Below are 15,115 nucleotides of genomic sequence, written 5' to 3' on the forward strand. Positions count from 1 at the left end.
CTTCAGCTTGTCTTACATCACACCCGATTTCCTTTTCTATTGAAGTTAATGGCAAAGAAAATTGGGTGCTGATTCACTATCAGCTCGATTTGCGTTACTAGCTTTGACCAGTTTCTGTCACGGGGTGGGAGCCACGGGGCCGTGTAAACACGGGGCCGTGCTGTCCAAGCGAGGTAGGTTCTGGACCCAAGTGCAGACAGACGAGAAGCAGGTATACAGTCTTAAGTAACAGTACTTTATTTGAACTTTACACATTACTAAATTCACACAAGGAAAACACTAATAAACATAAGAGAGCAAGACAAGCTATCAAACAGCTAGACAAGACAGGAACTCAGGACAAGCTTCCATGAGGAAACCCACTTGTCCTGACTGAGCTCGAGACAAGCTACCACCTAGGCAACCGGCTTGCTGAGATAAGACTCAAGACAAGCTACCACAGGGGTAATCGGCTTATCAATACAGAGCTCAAGACAAGCTATCAAACGGCTAGTCAAGATAGGAACTCAGGGCAAGCTTCCATGAGGCAACCCACTTGTCCAGACTGAGCTCGAGACAAGCTACCACAAGGGCAACAGGCTTGCTGAGATAAGACTCAAGACAAGCTACCACAGGGGTAATCGGCTTATCAATACAGAGCTCAAGACAAGCTACCACAGGGCAACATGCTTGTCCAAACTGAGCACCTTATCAAGACTGAGCAACTTGTCAAGACCGAGATCAAAAGGAAGAACCACAGACTTAAATACAAACAACAACCATGGCAACCAGCTTGTCAAGGCAAGCTGCCACAGAGCACCTAGTCAAGACTAACTCCCTTGTTAGGACTGAGCACAGAGAGAAGAAACCACAGAACTTATATACTACAAATCACAGGTGAAACTCATAAGCCCAATAACAGTCAATTAAGAATTAACACAGGAGACTAGAAACAATTAACAAGGAAACAAACAAGTGAAGGTGCCATCTAGAGGTTACTGAAGGAACTGACTGGCACCCTCACAGTTTCTCCCCAATATATCCTGTGGTGCCCACCAGTAGCGAAAGGCTACTTTACGGGAATGGAAGCGTAGTGGTAATGTTACTGGGCTAGTAATCCAGAGGCCTGGACTAATGGTCCAGAGACGTGAGTTCAAATCAGCTGAGGGAGCTGGGGAATTTAAATTCAGTTAATTAAATAAATCTGGAATAATTACTAGCATCAGTAATGGTAACCATGAAACTATCGGATTGTCGTAAAAATCTCATCTGGTTCCCCTTTAGGGAATGAAATCTGCCGTCCTTACCTGGTCTGGCCTATATGTGACTCCAGACCCACAGCAATGTGGTTGACTCTTAACTGCCCTCTGAAATGGCCTAACAAGCCACTCAGTTGTAACTAACCATTACGAAACAAAATAATAAGAATGAAACCGGACGTAACACCCGGCATAGACCTCAGCACCGGCTGCGAACACGGCAACGGCACACTTAGCCCAGTTGACCTTGCAAAGTCCTCCTCACCAACATCTGGGGACAAAATTGGGAGAGCTGTCCCACAGACTAGTCAAACAACAGCCTGATAATAGTCATACTCACAGAATCATACCTTTCAGCCAATGTCCCAAACTCCTCCATCACCATCCCTGGGTATGTCCTGTCCCACCAGCAGGACAGACCCAGCAGGGGTGGCGGCACAGTGGTATACAGTCGGAAAGGAGTGGCCCTGGGAGTTCTCAACATTGACTCCGGACCCCATGAAGTCTCATGGCTTCAGGTCAAGCATGGACAAGGAAACCTCCTGCTGATTACCACCTACCGCCCTCCCTCAGCTGATGAATCAGTACTACATGTTGAACACCACTTGGAAGAAGCACTGAGAGTAGCATGGGCACAGAATGTACTCTGGTTGGGGGACTTCAATGTCCATCACCAAGAGTGGCTCGGTAGCACTACTACTGACCGAGCTGGCCGAGTCCTGAAGGACATAACTGTCAGTCTGGGCCTGCGACAGGTGGTGAGTGAACCAACACGAAGGAAAAACCTACTTGACCTCGTCCTCACCAATCTACCTGTCGCAGATGCATCTGTCCATGACAGCATCGGCAGCAGTGACCACCGCACAGTCATTGTGCAGATGAAGTCCCGTCTTCACACTGAGGACACCCTCCATCGTGTTGTGTGACACTACCACCGCGCTAAATGGGATAGATTCAGAACAGATCTAGCAGCTCAAAACTGGGCATCCATGAGGCGCTGTGGGCCATCAGCAGCTGCAGAATTGTATTCCACCACAATCTGTAAACTCATGGCCCGGCATATCCCTCAATCTACCATTACCACCAAGCCAGGGGACCAACCCTGGTTCAACGACGAGTGTAGAAGAGCATGCCAGGAGCAGCACCAGGCGTACCTAAAAATGAGGTGCAAACCTGGGGAAGCTGCAACACAGGACTACATGCATGCTAAAGAGCGGAAGCAGCATGCTATAGACAGGGCTAAGTGATCCCACAATCAACGGATCAGATCAAAGCTCTGCAGTCCTGCCACATCCAGTCGTGAATGGTGGTGGACCATTAAACAACTAATGGGAGGAGGAGGCTCCAAGAATATCCCCATCCTCAATGATGGTGGAGCCCAGCACATGAGTGCAAAAGACAAGGCTGAAGCATTTGTAAACATCTTCAGCCAGAAGTGCCGAGTGGATGATCCATATCGGCCCACTCCCGAGATCCCCACCATCACAGAAGCCAGTCTTCAGCCAATTCGATTCACTCCATGTGATATCAAAAGACGGCCGAGTGCACTGGATACAGCAAAGGCTATGGGCCCCAAAAACATCCTGGCTATCGTGCTGAAGACTTGTGTTCCAGAACTAGCTGCGCCTCTAGCCAAGCTGCTCCAGTACAACTACAACACTGGCATCTATCCGACAATGTGGAAAATTGCCCAGGTATGTCCTGTCCACAAAAAGCAGGACAAATCCAACCCGGCCAATTACCGCACCATCAGTTTACTCTCAATCATCAGCAAAGTGATGTGAGGTGTCATCAACAGTGCTATCAAGCGGCACTTACTCACCAATAACCTGCTCACTGATGCCCAGTTTGGGTTCCGCCAAGACCACTTGGCTCCCGACCTCATTACAGCCTTGGTCCAAACATGACAAAGGAGCTGAATTCCAGAGGTGAAGCGAGAGTGACTGCCCTTGACATCAAGGTAGCACTTGACCGAGTGTGGCATCAAGGAACCCTAGTAAAACTGAAGTAACGGGAATCAGGGGGAAAAATCTCCACTGGCTGGAGTCATACCTAGCACAAAGGAAGATGGTTGTGGTGGTTGAAGGTCAATCATCACAGCCCCAGGACATCGCTGCAGGAGTTCCTCAGGGCAGTGTCCTAGGCCCAACCATCTTCAGCTGCTTCATCAATGACCTTCCCTCCAACATAAGGTCAGTAATGCGGATGTTTGCTGATGACTGCGCTGTGTTCAGCACCATTCACAACTCCACAGATAATGAAGCAGTCCATGCCCACATGCAACAAGACCTGGACGACGTTCAGGCTTGGGCTGATAAGTGGCAGGTAACATTCACGCCACAGAAGTGCCAGGCAATGACAATCACTAACAAGCGAGAGTCTAACCATCTCCCCTTGAAATTCAATGGCATTACCATCACCGAATCCCCCACCATCAACATCCTGGGGGTCACCATTAACCAGAAACTTAACTGGACCAGCCACATAAATACTGTGGCAACAAGAGCAGGTCAGAGGCTAGGTATTCTGCAGCGAGTGTCTCACCTCTTGACTCCCCAAAGCCATTCTGCCATCTACAAGGCACAAGTAAGGAGTGTAATTCGATAGACTCTGGAACAGTACCCATGGATTGGCGGGTAGGTAATGTTACCCCACTGTTCAAAAAAGGTGGTAGAGAGAAAACGGGGAATTACAGACCGGTAAGCCTGACATCGGTAGTGGGGAAAATGCTAGAGTCCATTGTAAAAGATGTAATAGCAGAGCACTTGGAAAACAGTGACCGGATCGGACAAAGTCAACATGGATTTACAAAAAGTAAATCGTGCTTGACTAATCTACTGGAATTTTTTGAGGATGTAACTGGTAAAATAGATAAGGGAGAACCAATGGATGTGGTGTATTTGGACTTTCAAAAGGCTTTCAATAAGGTCCAGCATAAGAGATTAACGTGTAAAGTTAAGGCACATGGGATTGGGGGCAAGGTATTGACTTGGATAGAGAACTGGTTGGCAGACAGAAAGCAAAGAGTTGGAATAAACGGCTCTTTTTCCGAGTGGCAGGCAGTGACTAGTGGGGTACCGCAAGGATCGGTCCTTGGACCCCAGCTATTCACAATATATATTAATGATCTGGACAAGGGAACTAGATGTCATATCTCCAAGTTTACAGACGACACAAAGCTGGGTGGGCGTGTGTGCTGTGAGAAGGATGCCGGGAAACTCCAGTATGATTTGGACAGGTTGGGTGATTGGGCAGAAGCATGGATAAATGCGAGGTTATTCACTTTGGTGTCAAAAACAAGAAGGCAGATTATTATCTGAATGGCAATAGATTGGGAGAAGGGGAAGTGCAACGAGACCTGGGCGTCCTTGTGCACCAGTCGCTGAAGGTAAGCATGCAGGTGCAGCAGGCGGTTAAGAAGGCAAATGGTATGTTGGCCTTCGTAACGAGAGGGTTTGAGTACAGGAACAAGGATGTCTTGCTGCAGTTGTACAGGGCCTTGGTGAGACCACATCTTGAGTATTATGTGCAGTTTTGGTCGCCTTATCTGAGGAAGGATGTTCTTGCCATGGAAGGAGTGCAGCGAAGATTCACCAGGCTGATACCTGGGATGGCAGAAATGACGTATGAGGAGAGATTGGATCGATTGGGCTTGTACTCGCTGGAGTTTAGAAGAATGAGAAGGGATCTCATTGAAACTTATAACATTCTAACAGGACTAGACAGACTAGATGCAGGAAAGATGTTCCCGATGGCCGGGGAGTCCAGAACCAGGGGTCACAGTCTAAGGGTAAGAGGTAAGCCATTTAGGACAGAGATGAGGAGGAATTTCTTCACCCAGAGAGTGGTGAACCTGTGGAATTCTCTAATACAGAAGGCAGTGGAGGACAATTCATTAAATATATTCAAGAAGGAGTTGGATATATTTCTTAAGGCTAAAGGTATCAAGGGATATGGGGAGAAAGCAGGGACAGGGTACTGAATTTGGATGATCAGCCATGATCGCATTGAATGGCAGAGCAGGCTCGAGGGGCAGAATGGCCTACTCCTGCTCCTATCTTCTAGGTTTCTATGTTTCTATGTGATAGAATACTCTCCACTTGCCTGGATGAGTGCAGCTCCAACAACACTCAAGAAGCTCGACAGCATCCAGGACAAAGCAGCCTGCTTGATTGGCATCCCATCCACCATCTTAAACATTCAATCCCTCCACCACTGGCATACCGTGGCTGCAGTGTGTAACATCTACAAGATGCACTGCAGCCAAGGCTTCTTCGGCAGCACCTCCCAAACCCACGACCTCTTCCACCTAGAAGGACAAGGGCAGTAGGCGCATGGGAACACCACCACCTCCAAGTTCCCCTCCAAGTCACACACCATCCTGACTTAGAAGTATATTGCCGATCCTTCATCGTCGCTGGGTCAAAATCCTGGAATTCCCTACCTCCCAGCACTATGGGAGTACCATCACCACACGGACGACAGCGGTTCAAGAATGTGGCTCACCACCACCTTCTCAAGGACAACTAGGGATGGGCAATAAATGCTGGCCTTGCCAGCGACGCCCAGATTCCATAAACACATTTTTAAAAAAGAGAACCTCCGTTCCCAGGATCACCCAGGCGCTTACGAGGGCTTGGAAAAGTGGCAAGCAACTGGAGCACCCCTCCTAGCGATCGTGTGCATCCTGGCCTTGCTATTTCCTGATCTCTCAACTTAATTTACCATTGGTGGTAAATTACCACTCAAAAAGGCACCAAATACCATACTTAAAGCTTAGAAAGATGTTGCACATATTTCCAGTGCAAAATGTTGGGTCAATATGCCCTTTTAAAAAAATCTTCTTTGGGTTTTTGTTGTCTTCATGGTTATTCTCTGGTTGTACTTACCTCATGCTCCTTTAACAGTTTTCCCATCTCGGGGTGATTCCATGATCCAGTGCTCCCAATGGGAAGTGGTACTTGCAGGGAGAGCATCTCAGGAAATCACAGACGAGCATTTTAATGGATGGAAGATTACAAGCTGCGTGATGCGCCCTGCTGGGAGTGCTGGATCAGATAATCACCCTTCCTGTTTCTTGCTCACTCTTTAGGCACAAGAAATAACAGGAACATTGTGGGAGACATAGCTTACTCATACTCCTCAGAGCATGTGAAAATGCTCAAGGTATCTTAACTATTTTCTCCTAAAATGAATTGCAGCTATAAACAGACCACTTCTGTTATATTTCTTTACTAAATCACAAATACAAGTTTGAACTTAGAACCATAGAAACATACAGCACAAAAGGAGGTCATTAGGCCCATCAATGCCTTGTTTGAAAGAGCTATCCAATAGGTAACATTCCCCTGCTCTTCCGCATAGCCCTGCAAATTTTTCCTTTTCAAGTATATATCAAATTCCCTTTTGAAAGTTACTTTTGAATCTGCTTCCTCCACCCTTTCAGGCAGTGCATTCCAGATCATAACAATTATTTCTAATTTCACTGCCGATAAAGCAGTAGTCACACAAAATTCTGTGGCTATTTGTTATTACACAATAACGCTAACATACTGTAATTATAAAGCAAGATGATTATATGTAAACATAAGGAGGTCACATTTTATAGATCATCAGATTATTCAGAATTAACACTAACCTGTCAGCAACAACACAATGTTTTACAATTTACAGGAAACTTTCTGGTATCCGGCACGGACGGGACAGACCTGGTGCCGGTCCATCAACAATGCCGGATAACCGAATGCTATAGTTAAAAGATATGGAGCTCAGAGCTCCGTCTAAAGCAACAAACCCTGCTTAGCTTCAAAACAATCGGCACATCTTGCAAGCATCTCTGTAGCTTAGCAACAGCTTCAGCTACATGCTTGCACAGCCACAAATGAGTAAAAAAAGTAACTAAAAGTAAAAAGAGTTATCTGAACCGACTCCTGAATTTTGCCGGTGGATAGAGCGTTCCGGTTATTTAGTGGCCGGTTAATCGAAAGTTTCCTGTATATCATTTTGTGAATTTTGTGTTCATCAAGGTGTTGCTGCTGGAGAATGGGCCACTTTCAGTTTCCATGGGGGAGGACTTCGTCTGGTGTTATGTGCAACAAAATCGTATACCCATTCATTAAAAACCCATTTACAATCTTGGTACACATGCTGGACAAGAGAATTCTTCCTCTTAGCTTCAATACCAGGCACTCCTAGATCAGGTATTGCACAGTTAAGTGCAGAATAACGCTCCTCTACTTTTCTGTGAGGCTGTAGTAATAAAATATAGTCCTAGAGGATAAAGAAGTGCTGAGTTGGGAAATCTTTAATGTCAAATTCATTTCTGCAAATTGAGTGGTAATATTTTAACATATATTGCCATTAAATTGCATTTTAGTATTGATTTTATGATGTCCTTGGGTGAACTTCAATAAATACACAGAAACACTTTATTGGCCAATATGAAAGCCAACTGTACTGTCTACTTGAAACAAATAATAAAAATAATATATTTAGTAACAATTTTCTTTTATGAGGAAAAAAAATCTATATTCATATTCAAATTGAAATGGAGTTGGGCAAAGAACAAGTTACCTTATCCTGATTAGCAGACGCTTAACCTTGTGGTCTGATGTACAACTGAAAATCTGCAATGATGGAAGCGATTTTCAACTGCTGCCTGCCTGTTTCTCACCTGAAATCGGGTGGTCGGTAATGGAAAATCGGGTGGGTCGGTGAGGGTGGGGTCGGGGTATCCAAGGCCCGCCTAATGCAATCTTTAGGCAGGCCTGTGAATGAGCGCACACCATGCCTGCCCAAAGCAGGCAGGAGGCTGCTTACATATAAAAATCAGCGTCTTACACAGGTTGTAGGACCCCGTTGACAATTTTCAGGTACAAACGGGCAGAGTGTTGCTGCGCACGTTGTTCACGGTATTGAGCGGCACAACTAGTGGTCCTTATAGGGCTGATCCAGAAAAGTCCGGGAAGTTTTATGGGGAGAATCGTTGTTGGGTCAGGAGGAGCAGGAATGACTCTCCTGGCCCTGCAAAACTACTGCAGCCCACTGCTGGCCTCTGGGTAGGGCCCCTCCTCAGAGCGTCTTTCCTTGACCACCCCCATCAACAACTTTAATTCTCAGTTCTGACTCGATGTATCCTGCAGCTGCCGGATTTCCTGCCCCCTGCTCAGGGTGGCGAGCTGCCCGCTAGTGCTCATTGAGCACTCTGCATCTCACCTGAATTATGCTGATGAGGCCGAAGCTGAAAATGGTTTGGGTCTCCCAACGTTGGCTTTGAGCAGGCAGCGTGGCTGCTCTGCCAACTTCCTGTCCCATTTTGGGCGGAAGTTAAAAATTTCCCCCAAAGTGTGCATTTCTAATACAAGAGGGCAGCCATGCAGAGGAAATGCTTATTCAGCCAAAGACATAAGAAAGCTTCTAATCTTGAATGCACACAGAAAAATGTAACAACAACAACAACTTGTATTTATATATCACCTTTAACATAGTAAAATGTCCCAAGACGCTTTACAGCAGCGTTATCAAACAAAAATTGACATCGAGAGATGTAAGGTATATTAGGGCAGATGAACAAAAGCTTGGTCAAAGGGGTAAGTTTTAACAACAACAAGAACAACTTGTATTTGTATAACACCTTTAACGTAGTAAAACGTCCCAAAGCACTTCACAGGACTATTAAAAGACAAAAAAATTGTCATCGAGCCACATAAGGAGAAATTAGGGCAGGTGACCAAAAAGCTTGGTCAAAGAGGTAGGTTTTAAGGAGCGTCTTAAAGGAGGAAAGAGAGGTGGACAGGCAGAGAGGTTTAGGCAGGGAATTCCAGAGCTTAGGGCTTCGGCAATACTGTGGCTACAAGAGCAGGCCAGAGGCTGGGAATTCTGCGGTGAGTGTCTCACCTCCTGACTCCCCAAAGCCTTTCCACCATCTACAAGGCACAAGTCAGGAGTGTGATGGAATACTCTCCACTTGCCTGGATGAGTGTAGCTCCAACAACACTCAAGAAGCTCGACACCATTCAGGATAAAGCAGCCCGCTTGATTGGCACTCCATCCACCACCTTCAACATTCACTCCCTCCACCACCGGCGCACTGTGGCTGCAGTGTGAACCATCTACAAGATGCACTGCAGCAACTCGCCAAAGCTCCTTCAACAGCACCTTCCAAACCCACGACCTCTACCACTTAGAAGGACAAGGGCAGCAGACGCATGGGAACATCACCACCTCCAAGTTCCCCTCCAAGCCACACACCATCCTGACTTGGACCTGTATCGCCGTTCCTTCACTGTCGCTGGGCCAAAATCCTGGAACTCCCTTCCTAACAGCATTGTGGGTGTACCTACACCATATGGACTGCAGCGGTTCAAGAAGGCGGCTCACCACCATCTTCTCAAGGGCAATTAGGGATGGGCACTAAATGCAGGCCTAGCCAGCGACGTCCACATCCCATCAATTAATTTTTAAAAAGGCACGACCACCAATGGTGGAATGATTAAAATCGGGGATGTGCAAGAACATCAGAATTGGAGGAGCGCAGATATCTCGGCGGGTTGTAGGGACGGAGAAGGTTACAAAGATAGGAAGGGGCAAGGCCATGGAGGGATTTGAAAACAAGGATGAAAATTTTAAAATCAAGGCGTTACTTAACTGGTGCCAATGTAGGTCAGCGACAACAGGGGTGATGGGTGAACGGGACTTGGTTCGAGTTAGGACAGGGGCAGCAGAGTTTTGGATGACCTCAAGTTTGCAGAGGGTGGAAGCTGGGAGGCCGGCCAGGAGTGTGTTGGAATAATCAAATCTACATGTAACAAAGGTATGAATGAGGATTTCAGCAGCAGATCAGCTGAGGGAAGGGCGGAATTGGGCGATGTTATGGAGGTAGAAATAGGCGGTCTTGTGATGGCGTGGATATGGGGTCAGAAGCTCATCTCAGGGTCAGGTACGACACTAAGGCGGTGAGCAGTCTGGTCCAGCCTCAGACAGTTGCCAGGGAGAGGGTTGGAGTCATGGCTAGGGAACAGAGTTTGTGGCAGGGACCGAAGACAATGGCTTCATCTTTCCAATATTTAGTTGGAGGAAATTTCTGCTCATCAAGTATTGGATAAGCAGTCAGACAGTTTAGAGACAGCGGAGGGGTCGAAAGAGGTGGTGGTGAGGTAGAGCTGGGTGTTGTCAGCAAACATGTGGAAACTGACACTGTGCTTTCGGATGATGTTGTTGAGTGGCAGCATGCAGATGAGAAATAGGAGGGGGCCAAGGATAGATCTTTATAGAACACCAGAGGTAACCTTGCGCATCACTGTTACATATGATTTAAATAATGCAAACCGATTGCCAGAGGTATATTTTGCCCATATGGATTTCATCGACTAGCGATCAATGATAATGTAGAACAAACATTAGATACCAGCAGTCAATTTTAGATGTAATGGATACTTTCAGTTAGATGAAAAAATATTAATTCAAGATTTATCTTTCAAACGTAGAAATGATTGACATTACACTTAAAATCAGTGCATACATTAAGCCACAGGAGCAGATAGTCTTTCAACCTATACATTTTGAGTGTACAATTAAAAAAGCAATATGCCTTAATCAAAATTGCTACAATTTTTGTAGTTTAATGAGCAGTTACACCTTAACAAGAGAAATTATACTCCAGTAAATTTGGCACAAAAAAAATTTAGCTCCCAATATGCTATAAAGTTTTTCAGCTGGGTTCAGTGGAAAGGCCAGGCTTGCTGAGGATATGATAACACCCCAGACTGGCCATGTTTGAGAACAATTTTGGAGATAATTTGTTAAGTTTGCATAGCAGGCAAGGAGCCTCACTCACTGCTATGCATAATGAGCATTTTTTTTTCATATTGGCTTATGGGATGTGGGCGTCGCTGGCAAGGCCAGCATTTATTGCCCATCCCTAATTGCCCTTGAGAAGGTGGTGGTGAGCCGCCGCCTTGAACTGCTGCAGTCCATGTGGTGAAGGTTACTCCCACAGTACTGTTAGGGAGGGAATTCCAGGAATTTGACCCAGCGACGATGAAGGATTGGCGATATACTTCTAAGTCAGGATGGTGTGTGACTTGAAGAGGAACTTGGAGGTGGTGGTGTTCCCATGCGCCTGCTGCCCTTGTCCTTCTAGGTGGAAGAGGTCGCGGGTTTGGGAGGTGCTGCCGAAGAAGCCTTGGCGAGTTATTGCAGTGCATCTTGTAGATGGCACACACTGCAGCCATGGTACGCCGGTGGTGGAGGGAGTGAATGTTTAAGGTGGTGGATGAGGTGCCAATTAAGCGGGCTGCTTTGTCCTGTATGGTGTCGAGCTTCTTGAGTGTTGTTGGAGCTGCACTCATCCAGGCAAGTGGAGAGTATTCCATCACACTCCTTACTTGTGCCTTTTAGATGGTGGAAAGGCTTTGGGGAGTCAGGAGGTGAGACACTCACCGCAGAATACCTAGCCTCTGACCTGCTCTTGTTGCTGCAGTATTTATGTGGCTGGGCCAGTTAAATTTCTGGTTAATGGTGACCCCCAGGATGTTGATGGTGGGGGATTCGGCGATGGTAATGCCATTGAATGTCAATTATGAAGTAAATGGAAATACAAAATCAGTAGAGATGTAAAACGGGCTGCCCGATTCACAATCACCCTTTTACACTGTCATACAAAGTCAAAATTACCCCCAGTGTGTATTCCATGTTGTATCACACAAAAATTGTAACATAATTTGAGTGAAGTTACCAAACTTACTGAGCAACTTAATCTGGCAGGTGATGCGAGACCACCTGGATGAGGTTGTCTCATACTGTTTTAGCTTCATAGCAGTTGCAGTATAACTACGCTGGAGGTGGTGGAAATGGATCATCCTCCGCCATTTCCGCCACCTCCAGCGTGATACCACCAACAAACACATCTTCCCCTCACCTCCCCTTTCAGCATTCCGAAGGGGCCGCTCCCTCTGAGACACCCTGGTCCACTCCTTTATTACCCCCAACACCCCTTCCCCCAGCACCTTCACGTGCAAGCGCAGGAGATGTAACACATGCCCTTTTACCTCCTCCCTTCCCACTGTCCAGGGCCCCAAACACTCCTTCCAGGTGAAACAGCGATTTACTTGTACTTCTTGCAATTTAGTATACTGTATTCACTGCTCACAATGCAGTCTCCTCTACACTGGGGAGACCAAACACAGATTGGGTGACCGCTTTGCGGAGCACCTCCATTCAGACCGTAAGGGTGACCCTGAGCTTCCGGTCGCCTGTCACTTTAATTCCTCGCTCCACTCCCACTCTGATCTCTCCGTCCTCGGCCTCTTACACTGTTCCAATGAAGCTCAACGTAAGCTCGAGGAACACTTTCGATTAGGCACTTTACAGCCTTCTGGACTCAACATTGAGTTCAACAATTTCAGACCATAACCTCTGCCCCCATCTTTTTTTTCCCTTTTTTTCCTCTCTCTCACGTGGCAGCTGTTGGTCATTCAGCCATTGCCATTTACACTTCATCTATGCCATCTTTTGCTTCTTAACTTGTCCTATTACCATCTCCTTTTGCCTCGCACCATCATCCCTTTTGTCTCTTAATCTCTCCTGCCTTCCATACTATCACAGAGCTTCCCTTCTGTTCTTTCCTCCCCTCCCCCCTTTCCCTGCCCCTACACTTGCTTAAAAACCTGTTCCATCTCCAGTTTTTTCCAGTTTTGACAAAGGGTCATCGACCTGAAACGTTGGGCTGGATTTTGCCAATAGGGAGCTTTTGGAGGCGGGACTCCCACTTGTCGGGTTTTAGTCCCGCCTCCATCAACTTCTGGCCAACCCACACTATTTTCCCTTGATTGACCGTGTTAAGCCCGCCCAGCGGACTTAGCAGGCCAATTAAAGAAAAGCCGGTTACAGAGAACGGCAACGTATGACGTTTCATCTGTCAAAAATTTTGCTTTGTGAAGCTGTCAAACACTGACATTCTCTGTAGTTTGATGCATTGTTGAATTCAAGACTCATCAAACCTCTATTTAGCAGGAATTAGATGGTTGCTGCAGTGGAGAATGCAGCGGCCATCTGTCATCTTTGCCACGGAGGTGCGAGACTCTCCGCATGCCCAACTCTTGAAGCCTACAGGAAAAAACAAAGGTAAGTAAACTTTTACTAACACTTTCCACTTACCTCTCCACACTTGCACCCATCACTTACCTTCATAGCGCACTTCTGCACCCCGCAGACGCACTGCTCGCCTAGGTGACCCTGCCAGGTTCGAAGCCTTCGGGAAGCCCGCACTTGTGTGGGTAGAATAAGGATATTCCTCTTATCTGCCTGTTAACTGGCAGATAAGTGACACTAATCCCCTTCCCACCTCCAAGGAGATGGGACCTGGCGCGGGTCGGCTCCCCACCTCCTGGCAAGATGGCACGGAGGCGGGTTGGGCACCCGCCCCCAGATTCTGCCATTTTCCCGGCAGTCTCGCCTCCATACCCGCCTCCCCAGGGCTGGCAAGATCGCGCCCATTAACTCTGTTCTCTCTCCACAGATGCTGCCTGACCTGCTGAGTATATCCAGCATTTTCTGTTTTTAAATGGTAAGTGTATTCAAAATCGCCTTTGAAAGTCAGAAAATATGTTAGCTAATATTTTTTGAGAAAAAATATTTCTAGTGGCAAATACATCAGCTTCTAAGCAAATATTAATGTGCTTACCTGGAATTTTTGATAGAATGGAATCTGCTAATTCATTAACAATTTCATCAGTGCTTTTGCCAGTTCCACGTGCCATAACATTGGGCTGTACTTCAAGAACTGTTAATATCATGTTGTTGGTTTCCTTGCGCTGTAATAAGAAAGTTCAGAATATTTCCATTCAGAAAAGAGCTTCGTTTCCAGAAAAGAGCTCAATATGATACTAATCAATTGCTGTGTTGGTCAGAGGAAATTCAAAAAATTAATTTATTGCAGGTCATTTTATCATAATTTACATTTAAAGACAGCCAGCGTAAACTACTCAAAACTTTAGAATCGGAAATCTCACCACAAAAGGTTATTTCGCCTGCTGTTCCAGTGCCACCTCCACATCAGAACTGTCTATCGTAACCCTACTTCCTTTCTTTGCCCTTTTCTTTTTAATATTTTTCCTTTACAATTTTTAATTTAATTTCCTCTTCAATGGCATAATTGAATCAGTTTCAATAGCTACTTATAATAATTCATTCCATATTCTAATGAGCCATTGTCTGAAATAGCTTTTCTAACCTCCTTTTAATACTACTCCTAAATTTATACCCCTAAGTTACCAATTTACTGACTGGGGAAGATCATCTTTCACTAATTATCTTCGCAAAACCTTTCAAAACTTCAAACACTTCAATCAAATCTCTATAACCTTCTATACTCTAGTGAATATAGTCTTAGTTTTTCCAAGTCTCGCATCATACGATGTCCACTCATCCCTCGTACTGTAGTGTCCGTGTGTAGATAAAGACACTGAAGACAGGAGTTGGTTCATAGGTATTTACTAAGCAAGTCTGGGGGGGGGGGTTTCTAAAGGATATACACAATACACAGGCTTATATAGCCCAAGTGGCAATTACCGGCATTACGCACACCTGGGGCTCTTAAAGGCACATACACCACAATTCCTCCCCTTCTAGCTAACTAGTACATCATATTTTAAGTAATTATTAATTACATGTTATATGCAAAATAATATACATTGCTGTATTAATTAATTATAAGTTAGTCTCTCAGGAGGCTTCCTGACTCGGTCCGGATAACGCCTCGGGGGTGTACTAGTTTCTGGTGGTGTAGTAGGTTCTTCTGGCAAGGCTGATTCGGCTTGAAGGCCAGTGTCGGGTTCATCGGGCTCCAGTATCACCGGATCGGAGGTAGATATGGGTAT

At 46.0% G+C, this 15,115-nt stretch overlaps 1 protein-coding gene across 3 annotated transcripts in view; it reads right to left on the minus strand.

Annotated features, from left to right (window-relative positions):
• The window catches only part of dnah6 (dynein, axonemal, heavy chain 6), a 1,317,984-nt gene that overhangs the window by 148,481 nt on the left and 1,154,388 nt on the right, over positions 1-15,115 (minus strand). For all 3 annotated transcript variants that reach the window (XM_085993638.1, XM_085993630.1, XM_085993647.1), the window contains one exon: positions 13,921-14,050. In XM_085993638.1, the coding sequence (XP_085849764.1) occupies positions 13,921-14,050 (130 nt within the window). Of the gene's footprint in view, positions 1-13,920; positions 14,051-15,115 lie in introns of those variants that run through there.

The sequence above is a fragment of the Somniosus microcephalus genome, chromosome 1 (assembly GCF_052327205.1).
Source record: "Somniosus microcephalus isolate GS21.2 chromosome 1, FLI_Smic_1.0, whole genome shotgun sequence".
NCBI lineage: Eukaryota > Metazoa > Chordata > Chondrichthyes > Squaliformes > Somniosidae > Somniosus > Somniosus microcephalus.